Source organism: Scyliorhinus canicula, chromosome 20, assembly GCF_902713615.1.
Source record: "Scyliorhinus canicula chromosome 20, sScyCan1.1, whole genome shotgun sequence".
Classification (NCBI taxonomy): domain Eukaryota; kingdom Metazoa; phylum Chordata; class Chondrichthyes; order Carcharhiniformes; family Scyliorhinidae; genus Scyliorhinus; species Scyliorhinus canicula.
The window spans coordinates 48,346,657-48,364,478 of NC_052165.1; the positions used below are offsets into that span (position 1 = coordinate 48,346,657).

The 17,822-nt window shown below is 44.7% G+C and overlaps 1 protein-coding gene across 5 annotated transcripts in view; it reads left to right on the plus strand.

Moving 5' to 3' along the window:
* Positions 1-17,822, plus strand: part of osbpl8 (oxysterol binding protein-like 8) — a 350,856-nt gene that overhangs the window by 287,979 nt on the left and 45,055 nt on the right. For all 5 annotated transcript variants that reach the window (XM_038780245.1, XM_038780246.1, XM_038780247.1 and 2 more), the window contains 4 exons: positions 4,406-4,487; positions 5,423-5,521; positions 5,882-5,978; positions 15,627-15,725. In XM_038780245.1, the coding sequence (XP_038636173.1) occupies positions 4,406-4,487; positions 5,423-5,521; positions 5,882-5,978; positions 15,627-15,725 (377 nt within the window). The remainder of the gene's footprint in view (positions 1-4,405; positions 4,488-5,422; positions 5,522-5,881; positions 5,979-15,626; positions 15,726-17,822) is intronic.

Sequence of the window (17,822 nt, forward strand, 5' to 3'; positions counted from 1 at the left end):
CAGGAGTAGAGCGCGAAGGTGGCGAAAAAGAGGGCCAGTTACAATCGGGCGAAGGCAGTGCTGCACAGGAGAGGGGTGAAGTTCGGCATACTGCAGCCGGCGCGTCTGTGGGTCACCTACAAGGATCAACACCATTATTTTGAGTCCCCGGAGGAGGCCTGGGCCTTTGGTCAGGCCGAAAAGCTGGACTCGGACTAAGGGTCGGGGATGAGGGGGTCGCAGTGGTGGGATGGTTGGGGATTGTGGTCCTGTGTTCCGAGGTGGGGTTCTTTCTTTGTTTTTTGGGGGTCGATAGGGCATTGTTCTGATTAGGCCCGCCGGATGGGCTCGTGAGGGGGGGGTTGGTAACTTGCTCGGGGGGTTGATGGTTGGTAGGGGTTGATGGGGCCTCGCCAAGGGTGGGGGGGGGGGGGGGGGGGGGGGGGCCTGAGATGGGGATAGTGGGACGGGGCCTGAAAAGGGTGCTGCGCCAGAGGAGGCGGGGCCGGGAGAGGAGAAAGCGCGGGCTTTTTCTCAGGCTGGGAGTGGAATGGGAAGGACGAGAGCCTGCTTGTGGGCAAGGGAGGGGAGGGGAAGCTTTACACTGGGGGGGGGGGGGGGGGGGGGGGGGGGGGGGGGGTCGATGGTGTGGTGTGAGTGGCCGGGGTCAGCAGGAGTCAGCTGACTCACGGGAGTGCAATGGGGGGAGCAACGCAGCTAGGGGGGGACCTAGCTAGGAGGGGAGGGCGGGGGAAGGTGTGGGGGACCAGGTTGCTGCTGGAATGGCCAAGGGAGGGCTGGAGGTGGTAGAGGGGGTCAGGGCAGGGGTCTGCCGCTGTGGGGAACGGGTCGTGCGGGAGGCGCGGGCAAGTGGCTGGCCTAGGAAGGGCTATGGCTAATCGGCGGGGGAGGGGAGCGAGTAGCCCCCGATCCAGCTGCTAACCTGGAATGTAAGGGGACTGAATGGGCCGGTCAAGCGGGCCCGGGTGTTCATGCACCTGAAGGGGCTGAAGGTGGATGTGGCCATGCTCCAGGAGACGCACCTGAGAGTGGCGGATCAGGTAAGGTTAAGAAAGGGGTGGGTAGGACAGGTGTTTCATTCGGGTTTGGATGCAAAAAACTGGGGGGTGGCGACCTTGGTGGGGAAGAGAGTGTCATTCGAGGCGTTGAGCATTGTGGCGGACAATGGCGGTAGGTATATGATGGTAAGTGCCAGGCTGCAGGGGAAGCGGGTGGTGCTGGTTAATGTATACGCCCCGAATTGGGACGATGCGGGGTTCATGTGGCGTATGTTGGGACGGATTCTGGATCTTGAGACAGGAGGCCTAATAATGGGGGGGTTTTCAACACGGTGCTGGACCCGGCACTTGATCGCTCTAGGTCTAGGACGGGCAGGAGGCCGGCGGAGGCCAAGGTGCTGAGGGGGTTTATGGACCAGATGGGAGGGGTGGACCCATGGAGGTTTACGAGGCCAGGGTCCAGGAAATTTTCATGCTTCTCCCATGTCCACAAGGCCTACTCCCAGATTAACTTTTATGTTATGAGCAGGGCGCTGATTCTGAGGGTGGAGGACACGGAATATTCGGCGATAGCCATTTCTGATCACACTCTGCATTGGGTGGACCTCGAGCTGGGGGAGGACAGGGACCAACGTCCGCTGTGGCGTTTAGAGGTGGGGCTGCTAACGGATGAGGTGAGCGGGCGGGTCCGGAGGTGTACAGAGAGGTACCTGGAGACTAATGATAATGGGGAGGTGCAGGTAGGGGTGGTCTGGGAGACGCTGACGGCCATGGTCAAAGGAGAGCTAATCTCCATTAGGGCACACAAGGAGAGGGGGGAGAGGAGAGAGAGGGAGAGGTTAGTGGGGGAGATGGTGGGGGTGGACAGGAGGTACACGGAGGCCCCGGAGGAGGGATTGCTGAGGAAGTGGCGTAGCTTCCAGGCTGAGTTCGATTTATTGACCACCAGGGAGGCGGAGGCGCGGTGGAGGTGGGCGCAGGGGGTGGTATCTGAATACGGAGAAACGGCGAGCCGGATGCTGGCGCACCAGCTTCAGAAGCAGGAGACAGCTAGGGAGATCGGTGGAGTTAGGGATGGAAGAGGGAGCACGGTACGAAGTGCGGTGGGTATCAATGGGGTCTTTAGGAGCTTTTATGAGGAACTGTACCGGTCTGAGTCGCCATTGGAGGAGGGAGGGATGGGTCACTTCCTAGACCGACTGAGGTTCCCGAGAGTGGAGGAGGAGCAGGTGGCGGGGTTGGGGACGCCGGTTGGACTGGAGGTGCTGGTTAAAGCGATAGGGAACATGCAGACAGGGATGACACCGGGGCCAGATGGGTTCCCAGTTGAATTTTACAAGAAGTATTTGGACCTGCTGGGCCCACTGTTGGTAAGTACCTTCAACGAGGCAATGGAAGGGGGGTGTGGGGGGGGGGGGGGGGGGGGCTCTTCCCCCGACGATGAAGCTTAACTTCACAAGGCTGGTGGAGCAGATGGAGGAAGAATTTAAGAGGTGGGACATGCTGCCACTCTCCCTGGCGGCCAGGGTGCAGTCAGTCAAAATGACAGTGCTTGCCTATCCTGATCGGGCGCTGATTTCCTTGATCCTGAAGCGGGACAAGGATCCCCTACAGTGTGGGTCATATAGGCCGCCCTCACTCCTAAATGTAGATGCAAAGTTGCTGGCAAAGATTTTGGCCATGAGGATAGAAGACTGTGTGCCACAGGTCACACATGAGGATCAGACGGGGTTCGTGAAAGGGAGGCAGTTGAATGCTAATGTATGGAGGCTTTTGAATGTTATAATGATGCCGGCAGTGGAAGGGGAGGCGGAGATAGTGGTGGCGATGGATGCGGAGAAGGCCTTTGATAGGGTGGAATGGGGTACCTGTGGGAGGTGTTGAAAAGGTTCAGGTTTGGGGAGGGGTTCGTCAGGTGGATGAAGTTGCTATATGAGGCCCTGGTGGCGAGTGTGGCTACAAACAGAAGGCGGTCAGAGTATTTCTGGTTGCACCGGGGGACGAGGCAGGGGTGTCCCCTGTCCCCCGTCCCCCCTGCTCTTTGCGCTGGCGATTGAACCCCTGGCCATGGCGCTGAGGGAGTCGAGGAACTGGAGGGGGACAGTGCGGGGGTGGGGGGTGGGGGTGGAGGAGCATCGGCTGGCGCTTTATGCGGTTGACCTGCTGCTATGTGGCGGACCCGGTGGGGGGGGAATGCTGGAGCTGATGAGGATCCTTAGGGAGATGGGGACTTCTCCGGGTACACGCTCAATATGGGAAAGAGCGAGATGTTCGTAGTGCACCCAGGGGACCAGGAGAGGGGGATTGGTGAGCTCCCATTAAAAAAGGCAGAGAAGAGTTTTAGGTACCTGGGGGTACAGGTGGCTAGGAGCTGGGGGGCCATGCATAAGCTTAACTTCACGAGGCTGGTGGAGCAGATGGAGGAGGAGTTTAAGAGGTGGGACGTGCTGCCACTCTCCCTGGCGGGCAGGGTGCAGTCAGTCAAAATGACAGTGCTCCCGAGGTTTTTGTTCTTGTTCCAGTGCCTCCCTATCCTGATCCCGAAGGCCTTTTTCAGGTGGGTCAACAGGAGTGTTATGGGGTTTGTGTGGGCGCAGAAGACCCAGAGGGTGAGAAGGGTGTTTCTGGAGCAGAGATTGGGAGGGGGGGGGGGGGGGTTGGCGTTGCCTAACATCTGTGGCTATTATTGGGCCGCCAACATAGCGATGATACGCAAGTGGGTGATGGAGGGGGCGGCATGGAAGAGGTTGGAGATGGCGTCTTGTGTGGGCACGAGCCTCGAGGCGCTGGTGACGGCGCCACTGCCGCTTCCTCCAACGAGATACATCATGAGCCCGGTGGTGACGGCTACCCTCACAATTTGGGGGCAATGGAGGCAGCACAGGGGGAGGTGGGGGCATCGGTGTGGTCCCCGATACGGGAGAGCCACCAGTTTGTCCCGGGGAGAATGGACGGAGGGTTTCTGAGTTGGCACAGGGCAGGTATCAGAAGGATGGGGGACCCGTTTGTGGATGGGAAGTTCGCGAGCCTGGGTGAGCTGGAGGGGAGATTCGGCCTCCCCCCGGGGAACACCTTCAGATATATGCAGCTAAGGGTGTTTGTTAGGTGGCAGGTGGTGGAGTTCCCACTGGGTGGGGGGCTGGTGAGGGTTTGTTTGTTTTTCTTGATTGGGCGTGTATGTTTGCCTTCATGTTAATTATTTCTGTTAATTTATTATTGTGTATACGGGGGGGGGTTCTTATTTCTTTGTGTTTTTGTTGGTGAAAATTTTTGAAAACTTGAATAAAATTATTTTTTTTTAAAAGAATGACAACAGCAACAAAAAAACATGTATTCAGTTAATTTCTTATTCAGACTGTCCTTAATGAATTGGATTTGCATCAAGTATAATAATTTGATTCTCACAGAGCTGCAGCAGAGGAAAACCCATACAGTCGTTTGAAGAAAGTTACAAAATGGTATTTGTCCGGCTTCTACAAAAAACCAAAGGTTTGTGTTCATAAATTGATTTATTTCAATACCTTTAAAGAAAAACTCTTTTTAATTAAATCTGTCTTCTCTGTTACTCAAGTCATAGAAATATATATGTAAATAAACAAAATGTTTGGAAGTAACGCAAAGAGCTATTCATATCTTCATGACATACTGCAACACTTTATACCAATGGACTTCTTTTGAGGTAGAATCACTGTTATATAGGCAAACATGGCAGTCTGTTTGCACTGAGATTGGCCCCACAATCCCAGTCGTTCATTCAGATTTTTTCATGGCAGTGATGGTAAGTATTGTTTGGACAATGGGAAAACTTCCTTTGAATGGAACCTTGGAATATTTCCTCTGGAGGTTTCAGTTAATTAGCTCCAAATTACACACCTCTGATAATACAGCATTCTCTCTGCATTGCCCTGACATGTCAATTTATAATGTGAGCTCAAGTGTGGTGTCTGGGTTGAACTACAAATCTTTTGATTTAAGGTAGAATTTCTACAAGTTGCGCAAAGCCACCACCTTCAATTGAGGTGAAATGCCGGCGATATGTTTGATCATTATTGTCAGCTATGGAAATTTCTAGTTTTAGGCAGCACCGTTATCAAGAATATATTTCCTGCATTTCATGCAATCATTTTTCACAGTACTTATAGAAACTAAAAGGTTGGTCAGAAAGGTTTCTAAATGCATATGTGTGGCACTGTAGATAATAAATGTCTAACCCAACAATCATTGCATTTCAAAATAATCCATTGTATGTAATCACTGGGTTTTTTGAGAGACATGATATGGGTGCTGTTTTATCCTTGATAGCAAGCAAAAAGCAATAATTCTTTTCAATTCTCTGTTTAAATTCTTGACTTTATTAACGATTTTGGTTTGTTTTGACTAGAATTAATGTTCTACAGCAATTTTTTTTTTGTTTTCACACAAAGGGCTTGAAGAAACCTTACAATCCAATTATTGGTGAAACATTCCGATGTATGTGGATTCACCCAAAAGCAAATAGCAGGACATTTTACATTGCAGAACAGGTATAAGAGAAGTTCAATCATCAGGAACTGGCTGCTGTCTCTGGAGCACTGTTGAATTTATAGTTTTTAATGGTTATTTCAAAAACGATTTGCAATCTGTTTGTTGTTTCACTTTAAGGATGACAATAACAGTTTTTACAAGCTTTGCAATACATTTTTAGGTGTCCTGTACTTGTCACTGTTGCATGTTGTGCAAAGTATAATTCTGTAGCAGAGAAGTTGCATTTTTAACTTTAAAAAGTCACGTATTTCCCAATTGTTAGTGTGAAATGTCAGTCATGTACTGAAAATATTTTAACAAATTCAAATGTTGATTTGTGCTCATATACTTTTGCCACTTACTGAATTGTCTCTTAATAGGTGTCTCATCATCCTCCTGTCTCTGCGTTCTATGTCAGTAATAGGAAAGATGGATTTTGTGTCACTGGTAGCATCTTGGCCAAATCAAAATTTTATGGTGAGTTTTTTTATAACTTATGCAGAAACTATTAGAATGAATTTATTTCAAATGGGGTAAACAGAGAATATGCCGAATCGTAGAAGGACTTGAGTTTCAATCCCATTTAACTAATAAATAGATTTTCCTTCAAGGATTAGCCTCCAGTTTTAAATTGGCCTGTGAACATGACCAAAGACAAAATCATTTTTGACACAACTGAAAAACCATCAAATATTTTTCACCGATGTGCTTGTGCATTGAATATATGTCCAAAGAGGGCTGGGCAGCATGAACACATGAAATGAAATGGAAATCGCTTATTGTCACATGTAGGCTTCAAATGAAGTTATAGTGAAAGGTGAGGTTGTGGACATAGCAGGGGAATGCTAAGTGAGGGTACCCAGATTTGCTAGACAAGTAACATAATATCAGACAACCAATATCTCTATACCAAACAGAGTATTCAAAGACCTTTCCTATTTACTGAGCAGTATTTACATTTCCGATTGGTTAGGTTTCAATCTATTTCATAGTGTGAGTGTCAGCTTGACTCAGTTGGTAACACTCTCTAAATCAAAACATTGTCTGCTTTTAATCACAACAGCAAGGCATGAACAGATAATCCAGTAGAGTGCCGTATTACAATGCTGCCTTTGGATTAAATGTTCAACCAAGATCCAAACCCCTGTTCAGTTTAATGTTGCAAGATTATTTAGCACTATTCCAAGAAAAGCAAGGTCAGCAGATGGTATGCACGTCAATATTCGTTCCTTGAACACTAAAGACTGAAAATACTGAAAAGACATAAAATGCTGCGGCAAACACTCAGCAGGCATGGCAGCATATGTGGTAGCATGGGTGAGAAGCAGAGGTAATGTTTCAAATCAGTGATCTTTGATCAGAACTGGGAAAGCTTGGGAGTGTAATAGGTTTGGAGCATGGTGAAGGTGGGAAAAGCAAATTATTTAATCTCTCCTGTCTTCCATCCTATCATAGACTTTCCCTTTTGTTCTTTTTCCACCTTCCCTTAGATCTAAACCTCTCACATTTTCCCAGTTGTGATGAAAGGTCATGAATCTGAAACGTTAGGGTAAAGTTTCCAATCCTGCCAGTCATAGAAATTATCGAAGGCGGGACAGAAAATTTGACAGAACATTTAGAGATCCGTTGACCTCGGACAGGAATTTCCAGTCTTAGGGAGGGCGTGACTGGAAAATTCTGCCCGTTAACTCTGTTTCTATCTCCACAGATGCTGCACGACAGATCTGATTATTTTTAGCATTTTTTGTCTTAATTTTAGATTTCCAGCATCTGCAGTATTTTGTTGTATTAAATAAACTCAACTGGTCATTCATCTTGATGCTGTTTGCACGACTTTGCAGTTGCAAAATGGATGCTTTGCTGAACGCTCTGATTGAACTTTGTATTTGATTTCATGTGAAGCCTTTTGGGACATTTCTGAGAGACGCGGTGAACTTATGTGTAAATTCAAGTTATTGGAATGAATAAATCAACCATATTTCTAACACACATTCAAATATAATCTACTTGTAAAATGGTTCCATAAGCAATGTTGTGTTTAATTTTAAATAAAATGGTAACACGTGCTTAAATAGCACACAACATCCCTGTCACGTCCGGGCTGTCTAAAGACAGAGGGAGACTTGAGGTAGTCTGCTCAGTGGCATCTGCTTTTTTGCCGCCTTTTAAAAGTTAGATATAAAACTACCATGGGCATAGGATGCAGGGAATGGTGTGTCTGCATAGGAGCTTGAAAAAGTTATTTTGTATTTCTTTTTTTTTAATTTAAAAACCGACTCAACCTCAGTGCAAGGATTAATAGCAAGGAAGCTATTAATAGTATTTCTCATGGTGCTCTGCAGCTCCATCGGTGGTAGCTAACATCAGTTGTAATGCATTTGTGATGAATGTGCTATGACGTGTTTCACACATTTCTTGTCAGTGCTGGAGGGAAGGGGATTGAGCAGATGCAAGTGCTTTTCCTGAAGACAGGAGGTAAAATTACACATTTTACAGTGCAGAACAAGGCAATTGCCCATCAAGTCTGCACTGGATCTCGGAAAGAGCATAAAAGCAAATTACTGCGGATGCTGGAATCTGAAAAGAAAATGGTGGAAAATCTCAGCAGGTCTGACAGCATCTATAGGGGGAGAAAAGAGCTAACGTTTTGAGTCCGATGACTGACAAAGAGTCATCGGACTCAAAACGTTAGCTCTTTTCTCTCCCTACAGATGCTACCAGACCTGCTGAGATTTTCCAGCATTTTTTCCCCAGTCTTAACCCCCATAACCTTGACCATTATTTCTCTTCAAATAGCAATCCAATTCTATTTTGAATATCTCAGTCAAATCTGCCTCCGCCAGCTTCTCAGGAAGTTCGATCTAGGCCTCAACGACCCTCTGGTTGAAATAAATTTTCCTTGCATCATTCCTCCTCCTTTTCCCCATTATTTTCAATCTGTGCCCTTTAGTTCTTGGTGTAGTGCTGAGACGGAACAGTTTCACACTATTTACCCTGTCCATTCGCCCCTGGATCTTGAGTACCTCTATCAAGCCTCCGGTCAGCCTTTTTTTTCCCCCAAGAAAAATAAATGTAGAGTGCCCTCGATGATGAGAGAGCTAGAGTTGAAGATGAAAAGCAAGAAATGTGAACTTCTCCAATCTATCCTCAAAGCTGCATTTGTTTATCCTTGGAATCATTCTTGTGATCTCCTCTGCTGACTCCATTGCTTTCACACCCATGCTGGCTTCCCTTAATTATCCTGCACTTGTCTAAGTGGCAATTGATTTTTGTCCCGAACTATAGTTTCCAAAAGTTACTGAAGTCAAACCGACTGGGCTGTTGTTGCCGGCTTTATCCCTGTGCCCCTTTTTGAACACGAGTGTAACATTCACAGTTCTCTAGCCCTCTGACACCACCCCTGTGTCTGAGGAAAACTGGAAGATTATCGTCCCTCCACTCCTTCCCTCTTTACCCTAATCCAGTCCTGGTACTTTAACAATTTTAAGTAAAAATAGCCTTTCTAACAGCCACTCCTTCTGAATTTAAAATTCTTCTCATGTTCCAGTTACCTCCTCTCTCACCTTGGCCTGAGTAGCATATTCTTTCTTTGTAAAGGCAAATGCAAACTACTTGTTTATTACCTCCACTATTTCTCCTGCCTCCATGTTTCAGTCCCCTTTTTATCCCGAATCGACCCTACATTTTTACCACCTTTTTATTATTTATAGCCTTGGGATTACCTTTTATGTTAGCTGTTGGTCTCTTTAAATGCTCGCTCCTTGCTTTTCTTATTAGTTTTTTCACTTTATCTCCGGTCCTTCTATATTTCGTCTGATTCTCTATTGTATTTCCTACCTGACATCTGTTGTATGAACATTTCTTGCTTTTCATCTTCACCTCTAGCTCTCTCATCATCGAGGGCACTCTACATTTATTTGCCTTACCTTAACTTTGCTTTGAAGGTAGCCCATTGTTCAGGCACCATCTTTATTTGCCAATATTTGATTCCAATTCACTCAACTCCGATGCATTCTCATACCATCGAAGTTAGCTTTCCCCCAGTTAATTATCCTTGTTCTGAATTGCCCCCTGTCCTTTTCCATCGCCAAGCAAAATTTAATGATACAATGGTCACTGTTCCCCAAATGGTCTCCCACTGATATTTGATCCACTTGGGCCAACTCATTTCCCAGATTTTGGTGCCCGCCCTCTCGTTGGACTGGAAACGGACTGCTGTAGGAAGTTACCTTGAACACATTCCAGGAGCTCTCGCTCCTCAAGGCCCTATGCACTATGCCTATTACAGTCTATATAATTGAAGTCTCACATTATAATTACTCTTTTAATTCATGCATCTCTGTAATTTCTTTGTAAATTTGTTTCTCTACATCCCTTCACTAGTTCGTAGTCTATGTATTACATCGATCAGTGTTACTGCCTCTTTTACATTCCTCACTGTAGTCCTGTCCTCGACCCCTCTGGAACATCCTCTCTTTCCTTTTGTTACAATCCCAGTTGATATTAGTGGATGGGAAGATCCCAGAATGGAACCCTGGCTCAAAAACTGGAACTTTAACTTTCTTATAAAACTTGAAGAAACAGTATCACAGGACCGCTAATTAGCCTTAACAATGAGAAGAAGCATTTATTAAATACGGTAAAAATTGGATTACGATACAATGCACCTTTACCACTCTTTCTTCCCCTCCATCCCCCCTCCACCCACATGCGAGTTTTCAGGATTCGCATGGATTACAAATACATCTTAATCTACAATGGCCTCATTAACACAGCCCTTTTTGAGCACGCAAGATGACTGGCTAAATACACGCACTGAACCCATGTTAGTGTCTGGATTTCTTCACAGAATCCCCGGGGATGATGATCACATGAGAGTTTCCAAACTCCACTTCCATAAACCCACTTTATAATTTTCGCTCATAATGCTTTGCCTCAGGGCGGCACGGTGGCACAGAGGTTAGCACGCACCCGGGTTCGATTCCAGCCCCAGGTCACTGACCGTTTGGAGATTGCACCTTCTCCTTGAGTCTGCGTGGGTCTCATCCCCACAACGCAAAGATGTGCAGTATAGGTGGATTGACCACTCTAAATTGCTCCTTAATTGGAAAAAAAATTGTGTACTCTAAATTTACTTTAACAAAATGCTTTGCCTTAATGGTTTGCCTTCTATAAACCAGTTCAGGTATTAGCAATTACTCTTTTAACCCAAGCATTTTCTCCACTTTTAACAGTGAATCCAGTCCAGAATTTTACACCACCCCCTTTGTAGGTTTCTTTTGTCTTCGCTGCTTTACACAAACTCTGAGATCCAGCCACCGATTTCTGTAGTTATTACAACTCCAGTTCCACAGGGTGTAACAAAATCTCACAAACCTGAAAATCGTAACAGATAACTTCCTTGCGTTTCAGCCTTCCCCTCAACTCTTGTCTAGATTTTATGAACAGTTCCCTGTTCTAGTGCCTTTAATCTCAGACGTCTTGGAAATGTATCTTCGTTTCTCTAATTTTCTTAACTACCTGCTCTTCATATCTCTGCGCTTGCTCCACATTGCAAGGCCCTAGTTACTAAGCAACCACTGCTGGTGTATTTGGTCTTTACGCCGTAGGCCCCCCAACACACACACACACGTGCGCGCGCGCGCACACACACACACACACACACACACACACCTTTGACCGGCATGAATCAACTTATAGGATTTACCCTTCCAGGCACAGAAGCATTAAATTAAACCCACTTGAAGCTACACCTTATTTCTAATATATATCCATTAAAAAAACATTTGTTTTCCTAGCACAGTACTGTAATACCACCTTTAATCAATACTGCCACTCTCTTCCCCCCCCCCCCCCCCCGTTTCCTTTCATGTGTGTCCTCAGCTGCTTATGCCAATGAATATTTAACACAGTCCTGCCCTTCTTTGAGACAGTTCTCTGTTATAGCAATAATACCATGATTCCATTTGTCAACCTGTGCATGTAGTTCACTAATGTTATTAACCACTCCCCGTGCATTCATTTCTGTGCTCATTAATCTTGATTTGGGCTTTTTTTACTTTTCCCCCTTACTGTGACCCCCATCTGATGACTTACTGTTACCTACTCTGGTTCCACCAAACTCTCCAAGTATTCTAGTTACCTTGAATAATCCTCTTTGTCAGTTAAGACTTATTTCCTTCACACTGCAAGCTTTTCTCCCCTCAATTTCTTCTTAAGTTCCCATCTCCCTGCCAATCTAATTTAGGCCCTCCCCGACAGGACTAACAAACTTCCCCACGAGGGCATTAGTCCCAGTACTGTTGAGGTGTAATCCATCCTTGTACAGGTTGCACCTGTCCCAGAACCAATCCCGATGCCTCAGAAATCTAAAGCTCTCCCTTGTACTCCATTTCTCCATCTGTACTCAACTACTCAATCTTCCTATTCTCATTAGTAAGTGCCACTTGGGGAAACCCTGAGATTCCTTCTCTTGAGATCCTACGTTTTATTTCCCTCACTAACAGCCAAAAATCTGCTTTCAGGACCTCATCACTATTCCTACTGGTGTCATTAGTCCCACTGTGGACCTCAACTTCTGGATGTTCACGCTCTCCAAAAAGAATGTCCTCCAGCCATTCTGTGGCCATCTTGACCCTGGGGCGGGGGGGTGGAACATTCCGCCCTGTGGCCACATCTAAGGCCGCAGAATTTTCTCTTCCAGTTGTGGAATCCTGCCACTATAGAACTTGCATTTTTCCTCCTCCCCTCCTGTGTAGCTGTGCAACCCGTGGTGCCACGAATTTGGCTCTTCATAAAGCCCTCCAATGAACCATCTCACTCTCCAGTATTCAAAAGGAAAAGCGGTTACATAGAAAATAGGAGCATGAGTAGCCTATTCGGCCCCTTGAACAGCTCCGTCATTCGTATGATTGTGGCTGATCCTCTATCTCATACTCCCAGGCTCTCCCCATAGCCCTTGACACGTTTAGTGTCTAGAAATCTATCTACTTCCTTCTTAAATATATTCGGTGTCTTGACCTCCATGATGTTCTGTGGTAGAGAATTCCACAGGTTCACCATCCTCGTGAGTGAAGGAATTTTTCATCCCAATCCTAAGTGGCCTACCCATATCCTGAGACTGTGCATCCTTGTTCTAGACCCCCCAGCCAGAGGGAATATCATCCCTGCATCCAGTCTGTCCAGCCTGTCAGAATTTTATTTCAATGAGATCCCCTTTCATTCTTCTAAACTCCAGTGAGTACAGGCCTAGTCCACCCAATCTCTTCACATATGACAATCTTACCATCCCAGAAATCAGTCTGCTGAACCTTCCCTAAACTCACTCTATGTCAAGTATATATTTTCTTAGGTAAGGGACCAAAGTTGACACGCAATTTTCTAGGTGTGGTCTCACAAAGGCCCTGAAAAGAAGACATTCTTGCTCCTGTACTCAAATCTTCTTACAATGAAGGCTAACCGATCATTTGCCTTCCTTCTGCTTGCTGCACCTGCAGGCTTGATTTCAGTGACTGGTGTATAAGGAAACACAGGTCCATTTGTCTCTATTACTATTTAAATAATACACTTCTATTCTGTTTTTCTTACCGAATTGGATAACTTCACACTTTTACATGTTACACGGCATCTACCATATATTTGCACACTCCCTCAACCTGTCTGAATCGCCTTGAAGCTTCTTAACATCCTTCTCACCAATCACATTCCCACCTAGTTTTGTGTCGTCAGCAAAGTTAGAAATATTACATTTCATTCCCACAACTAAATAATTGATGTATATCATGAATAGTTGGGGTCCCTATGGCACCCCACTAGTCACTGACTCCCACTCCAAAAAATACTCATTTAATCCTATTCTCTGTTTCCTGGCTGTCAACTAATTCTCAGTTCATGCCAATATTTTACCCCCAATGCCATATGCTTTAATTTTGCACACTGATCTCTTATGTGGGACTTCATCAGAAGTTTCCTGAAAATCCAAATGCACCTTATCCACTGATTCGCTCTCATCTATCCTCCAAGTTAATGTTCTCAAAACACTCTAGTAAGTTTGTCAAACATGATTCCCATTTCCCAAACTATATTGCCTTAATCTAATTTCACTGATATTTCTCAGTTTCCTGTTAGCACAGCCTTTATAAATAGACTCTAACATCATGCCCACTACTGATGTTAGACTAGCTGGTCTGTAATTCCCTGTTTTTCCCTTCCCTCTTTTTTTTTATATCGTGGAATTATATTTGCAGCCTACCAATCTGCCAGGACTGTTCTCGAATCTTCAGAATGGTAGATGACAACCAATGTGGCAACTATTTCTATGGCCACCTTCTTTAGTGCCATTGTAGATTATCAGGCCCTGGGGATGTATGAGCATTCAGCCACATTGATTTTTCCACTTTTTAACACTAACAATAGTTGCTTTTAATTCCTCCTCCTCCCTCGTGTCTTAGTTCCTGAGCATTTCTGGGAAGTTATTTGTGTCTTCTGCAGTGAAGACAGAACTAGAGTAGTTGTTTAATAGCTCTGCCATTTCCTTGTGTTCCATTATAAATTCTCCTGTTTCAGATTGTAAGGGACATACATTAGTCTTCATAATCTTTTTCATTTTACATACTTTTGCAGTCTGCTTTATATTCCTTGCAAGTTTATTCTCATAGTCTGTTTTTCCCTCCTAATCAATTTCTTGATCCTCCATTGCTGAATTCTAAACTTCTCTGAATCCTCAGGCTTGCTACTTTTTCTAGCAATTTTATTTGACTCTTCTTTGGATCTAATACTGTCCTTCAATGGGTTGGGCTACTTTTCCTGTTGTGTTTTTACCCCAGAAAGGAATGTTAGAGCGAGACAGCTTTGGGATTGGCATTCTCCCATTCCCTCTCCCGGTTAGCTACGGTGTGACCACCTCTCTAAATGTATTATCCGCGTAACCCTCAGATTTGTAGATGTACCACAGTGATTCCAGCCGCTGCTCGAGTACCGCAACCCAGAGCTCAAGTTTCTGCAGCTGGTGACACTTCCTTCAGAGGTAATCATCGGGACTACTCGACTTTCACATGGTCGAGCTGCTCAGACAAACTTTATAAAGTGTTTCCAACATTATAACTCACTTGTTACTCACCATTGTCTCCTCTGTGTTGAGTCAGGAAAGGCCTATACTGACCAACTAATTAACTTAGGGATTCATCTGATATCGCTTTTATATTTTGTCTGTAAACTCCTGGCTTACTTGTTCTCATTCTCTTTCTGAATTCCCACTTTTTTATAGGCTTCCCCTGTAGTGAAGTAAGAGCCAGCTACTAAAGGCAAACTCCAGCTGAAGCACTTCAATGTACCCAAAGCAGCACTCCAGTGCTGGACAGACAACTGCAGCTGTTTTGCTTTAGGTCACTGCCCCTAATCTTTTTTCTAGACTTGGCATTGTCATTGTTTATTTGTAAAGCATACTGAGGTGATCTTTGTTAATTAACCATATAACTGCAAGCTATTGATCCCCACACTGTGCTGAATTCACTGGTCTCTTGGCAGCCATAAGGGCACGATATCTAGCCTTTGTGGCCTTTGTTTCTTAGTTCCAGATCAGGATCTGAGAACCCTTGCTGAAAGTGGACATCAAGCAAGGCCAGGATCAAATTCAGCTGTGCTGCCCAAGTGGTCTTAACAACCTATGAGCACTCACCATCATGGCTCACATGTAAATAATGGATGCTTGTTCTCAGTATGAGGAGTAAATAACAGGGGTGGTGCAGTGCCTCACGGCGCTGAGGACCCGGGTTTGATCCTGGCCCCTGGTCACAGTCTGTGCGGAGTTTGCACATTCTCCCGTGTCTGTGTGGGTCTCACCCCCACAACCCAAAGATTTGCAGGGAAGTTGGATAGGTCACGCTAAATTACGCCTTAATTGGAAAAATCAAAAATAGATAAATACGAAATGAAGAGTAAATAGCATCTGTATAAAAGATGTCTCAGCATGGTGTCAAAGTTCAAGGAGAGTGAGAGAGAAAATTTACATGGGTGAATAAAACTGTAGAAAATAGAACCTGTTTGGATTCAGTGAAATTAAATACAAATTCCGATTGGAAGATCTGTGTATTAAAATAATATGTATTATTCGCTCTTATGTTTCAGGTAATTCATTATCTGCCATATTGGATGGTGAAGCTAGACTTTCTTTCCTCAACAGAGGGGAAGATTATATAATGAACATGCCCTATGCTCATTGCAAAGGTAGTATCTCTGGATTCCTTGTTTAAAGTTGCATTTCTTCCCAGATCAACCTAAGTATTGCATGAAAATTTTGTTTTGATTTGTTCGAGGAATGTGAGCTACTTGAGACAGTGGGCCAATTCTGAAACAGGAGGCACCTATTTGTAGGCGCCATATTGGTCCCAGTCCTGCTGAGGTGCAATGCCCTCATGAAGAGGTTCGCAGCTATGGTTGGGGAAGGTTCAGATTTGGCAGGGTCTGGTCACCAGGATGTAAAAGTAGGAACAAAGAGTAAGATGTTCATAGTGAAAACATGGACAGCACTTAAGAAGTGTGAAGTTCTCTATTAGATACAAGTGGCATAAGAAGGACTTTGAGGAATACAAAAGTAGATTTGCAATGCATTTATGTAAACACCCAAAGTGTAGTGAGTAAGATTGTAAACTAAAAGTACAAATAACAGTATGGAAACATGACAAACATGACTGGAAAATGGTGAGGACTGGGCACTTAATATTCAAGAATATAAAGTGCACAGAGAAGAAAAAAGGAAGATGGAGTGGCAGCATTGATCAGCGAGTGCTTTATGGTTTTGGAATGAAGGAATGTCCTTGAATGGACAAGGACAGAATCTATTTGATTATGGATGAGATGCAAAAAGGGAATGGTCATGCCACTGGGGGTATTCTATAAGCCTTCAAATAAAGAGAGAGAAGGAGTGGAACAAATTTGCAGGGAAGTCGGAGATGTGCAAGAACTATGCAGTGTTGCCAAAGCTTTTTGTCTTGCAATCATGAGGACAATTGCAAGATTACAAATTTCACATGGTCAAAAGAATTTATACTATGGAGGTAAAGGAGTGCTGATTGATTGGCAAGTAGACTCTGAATGGCATAAATGAGCCATGTTGTGAACTTAACTCATTATCTTAAATTAGTTGTGTGTAGCATTGCCAAATCACAGAATCACTTCTAAAGGTAGATGTTTTGCAGTTATTTAACATCAGTCATTGGGAAAATGTTACAGTCCATTATAAAGGATATAATCGCAGAACATTTAGAAATACATAATTTTATCAAGCAGAGTCAGCGTGGCTTCATGAAATAGAGATCACGCCTGACAAATTTACTAGAATTATTTGAGGTGGTAAACAGCAGGCTAGCTAAAGGGGAACCAGTAGATGTAATATACTTGGATTTCCAAAAAGCGTTAATAAGATACTGCGCAAATGTTGATAATGGGTGTTTCCGTGATGATAAATAATTGAATGTGGAGGGAAGAGGCTTAGATTCTTTCTTTTAGGAGATAATCATTGCCTGGCGTGAATGCTACTTGTGACTTTCAGCCCAAGTCTGAATATTGTCTAACTCAACACACAAACAGGAACAGCTTCTTCCCTGCTGCCATCAGACTTTTGAATGGACCTACCTCCTATTAAGTTGATCTTTTCTCTACATCCCAGTTATGATCCTAACGTTAGATTCTGTAGTCTCTCCTTCCTTCCCTTTGTACGGTATGCGTTGTCTGTATAGCATGCAAGAAACAACACTTTTCACTGTATACTAATACATGTGACAATAATACATCAAATCAAAAACATGACGTTCAACCTCCAAAGTCTTTCTCAATGCTATCTTCCTCTAGTAAACTACTCATTGCCACACAGCATTTGGTCATCACATAGCCTCTGACACAGCTTTACTCCATCCAAGCTGCATGGAAACGGCTTTCACCAGAAAGATACGATCCTGCATAACCTCCTTTACTGGGTAAACAATAGTCCTGATGCACAATTTCCTCCGAGTCCCTTTCATCCAACCACTCAATAACACCCCGGAGCATTGTATGGTCAAATCTGATTTTTTTTTTTTTATTTAACACCAAGCTGCTCATCGCACCTGGATTGTTGGTGTGCACTGCTTCACAGCAAATGACTGCAATCTGACCTGACAACTTGGTGTTTGTTTATCCCAATCTAGTTCCCATTTACCGAGCGACATGAGCTGGTTGATTTGGCAGAAGTCAGATGACATAGCCAGGAAATCCAATTAACAGCCCCATGTGGCTGAACTCTCAGAAACCTGGACTGGATTTCCATTTTTTTAGTTTGTTCGTGGG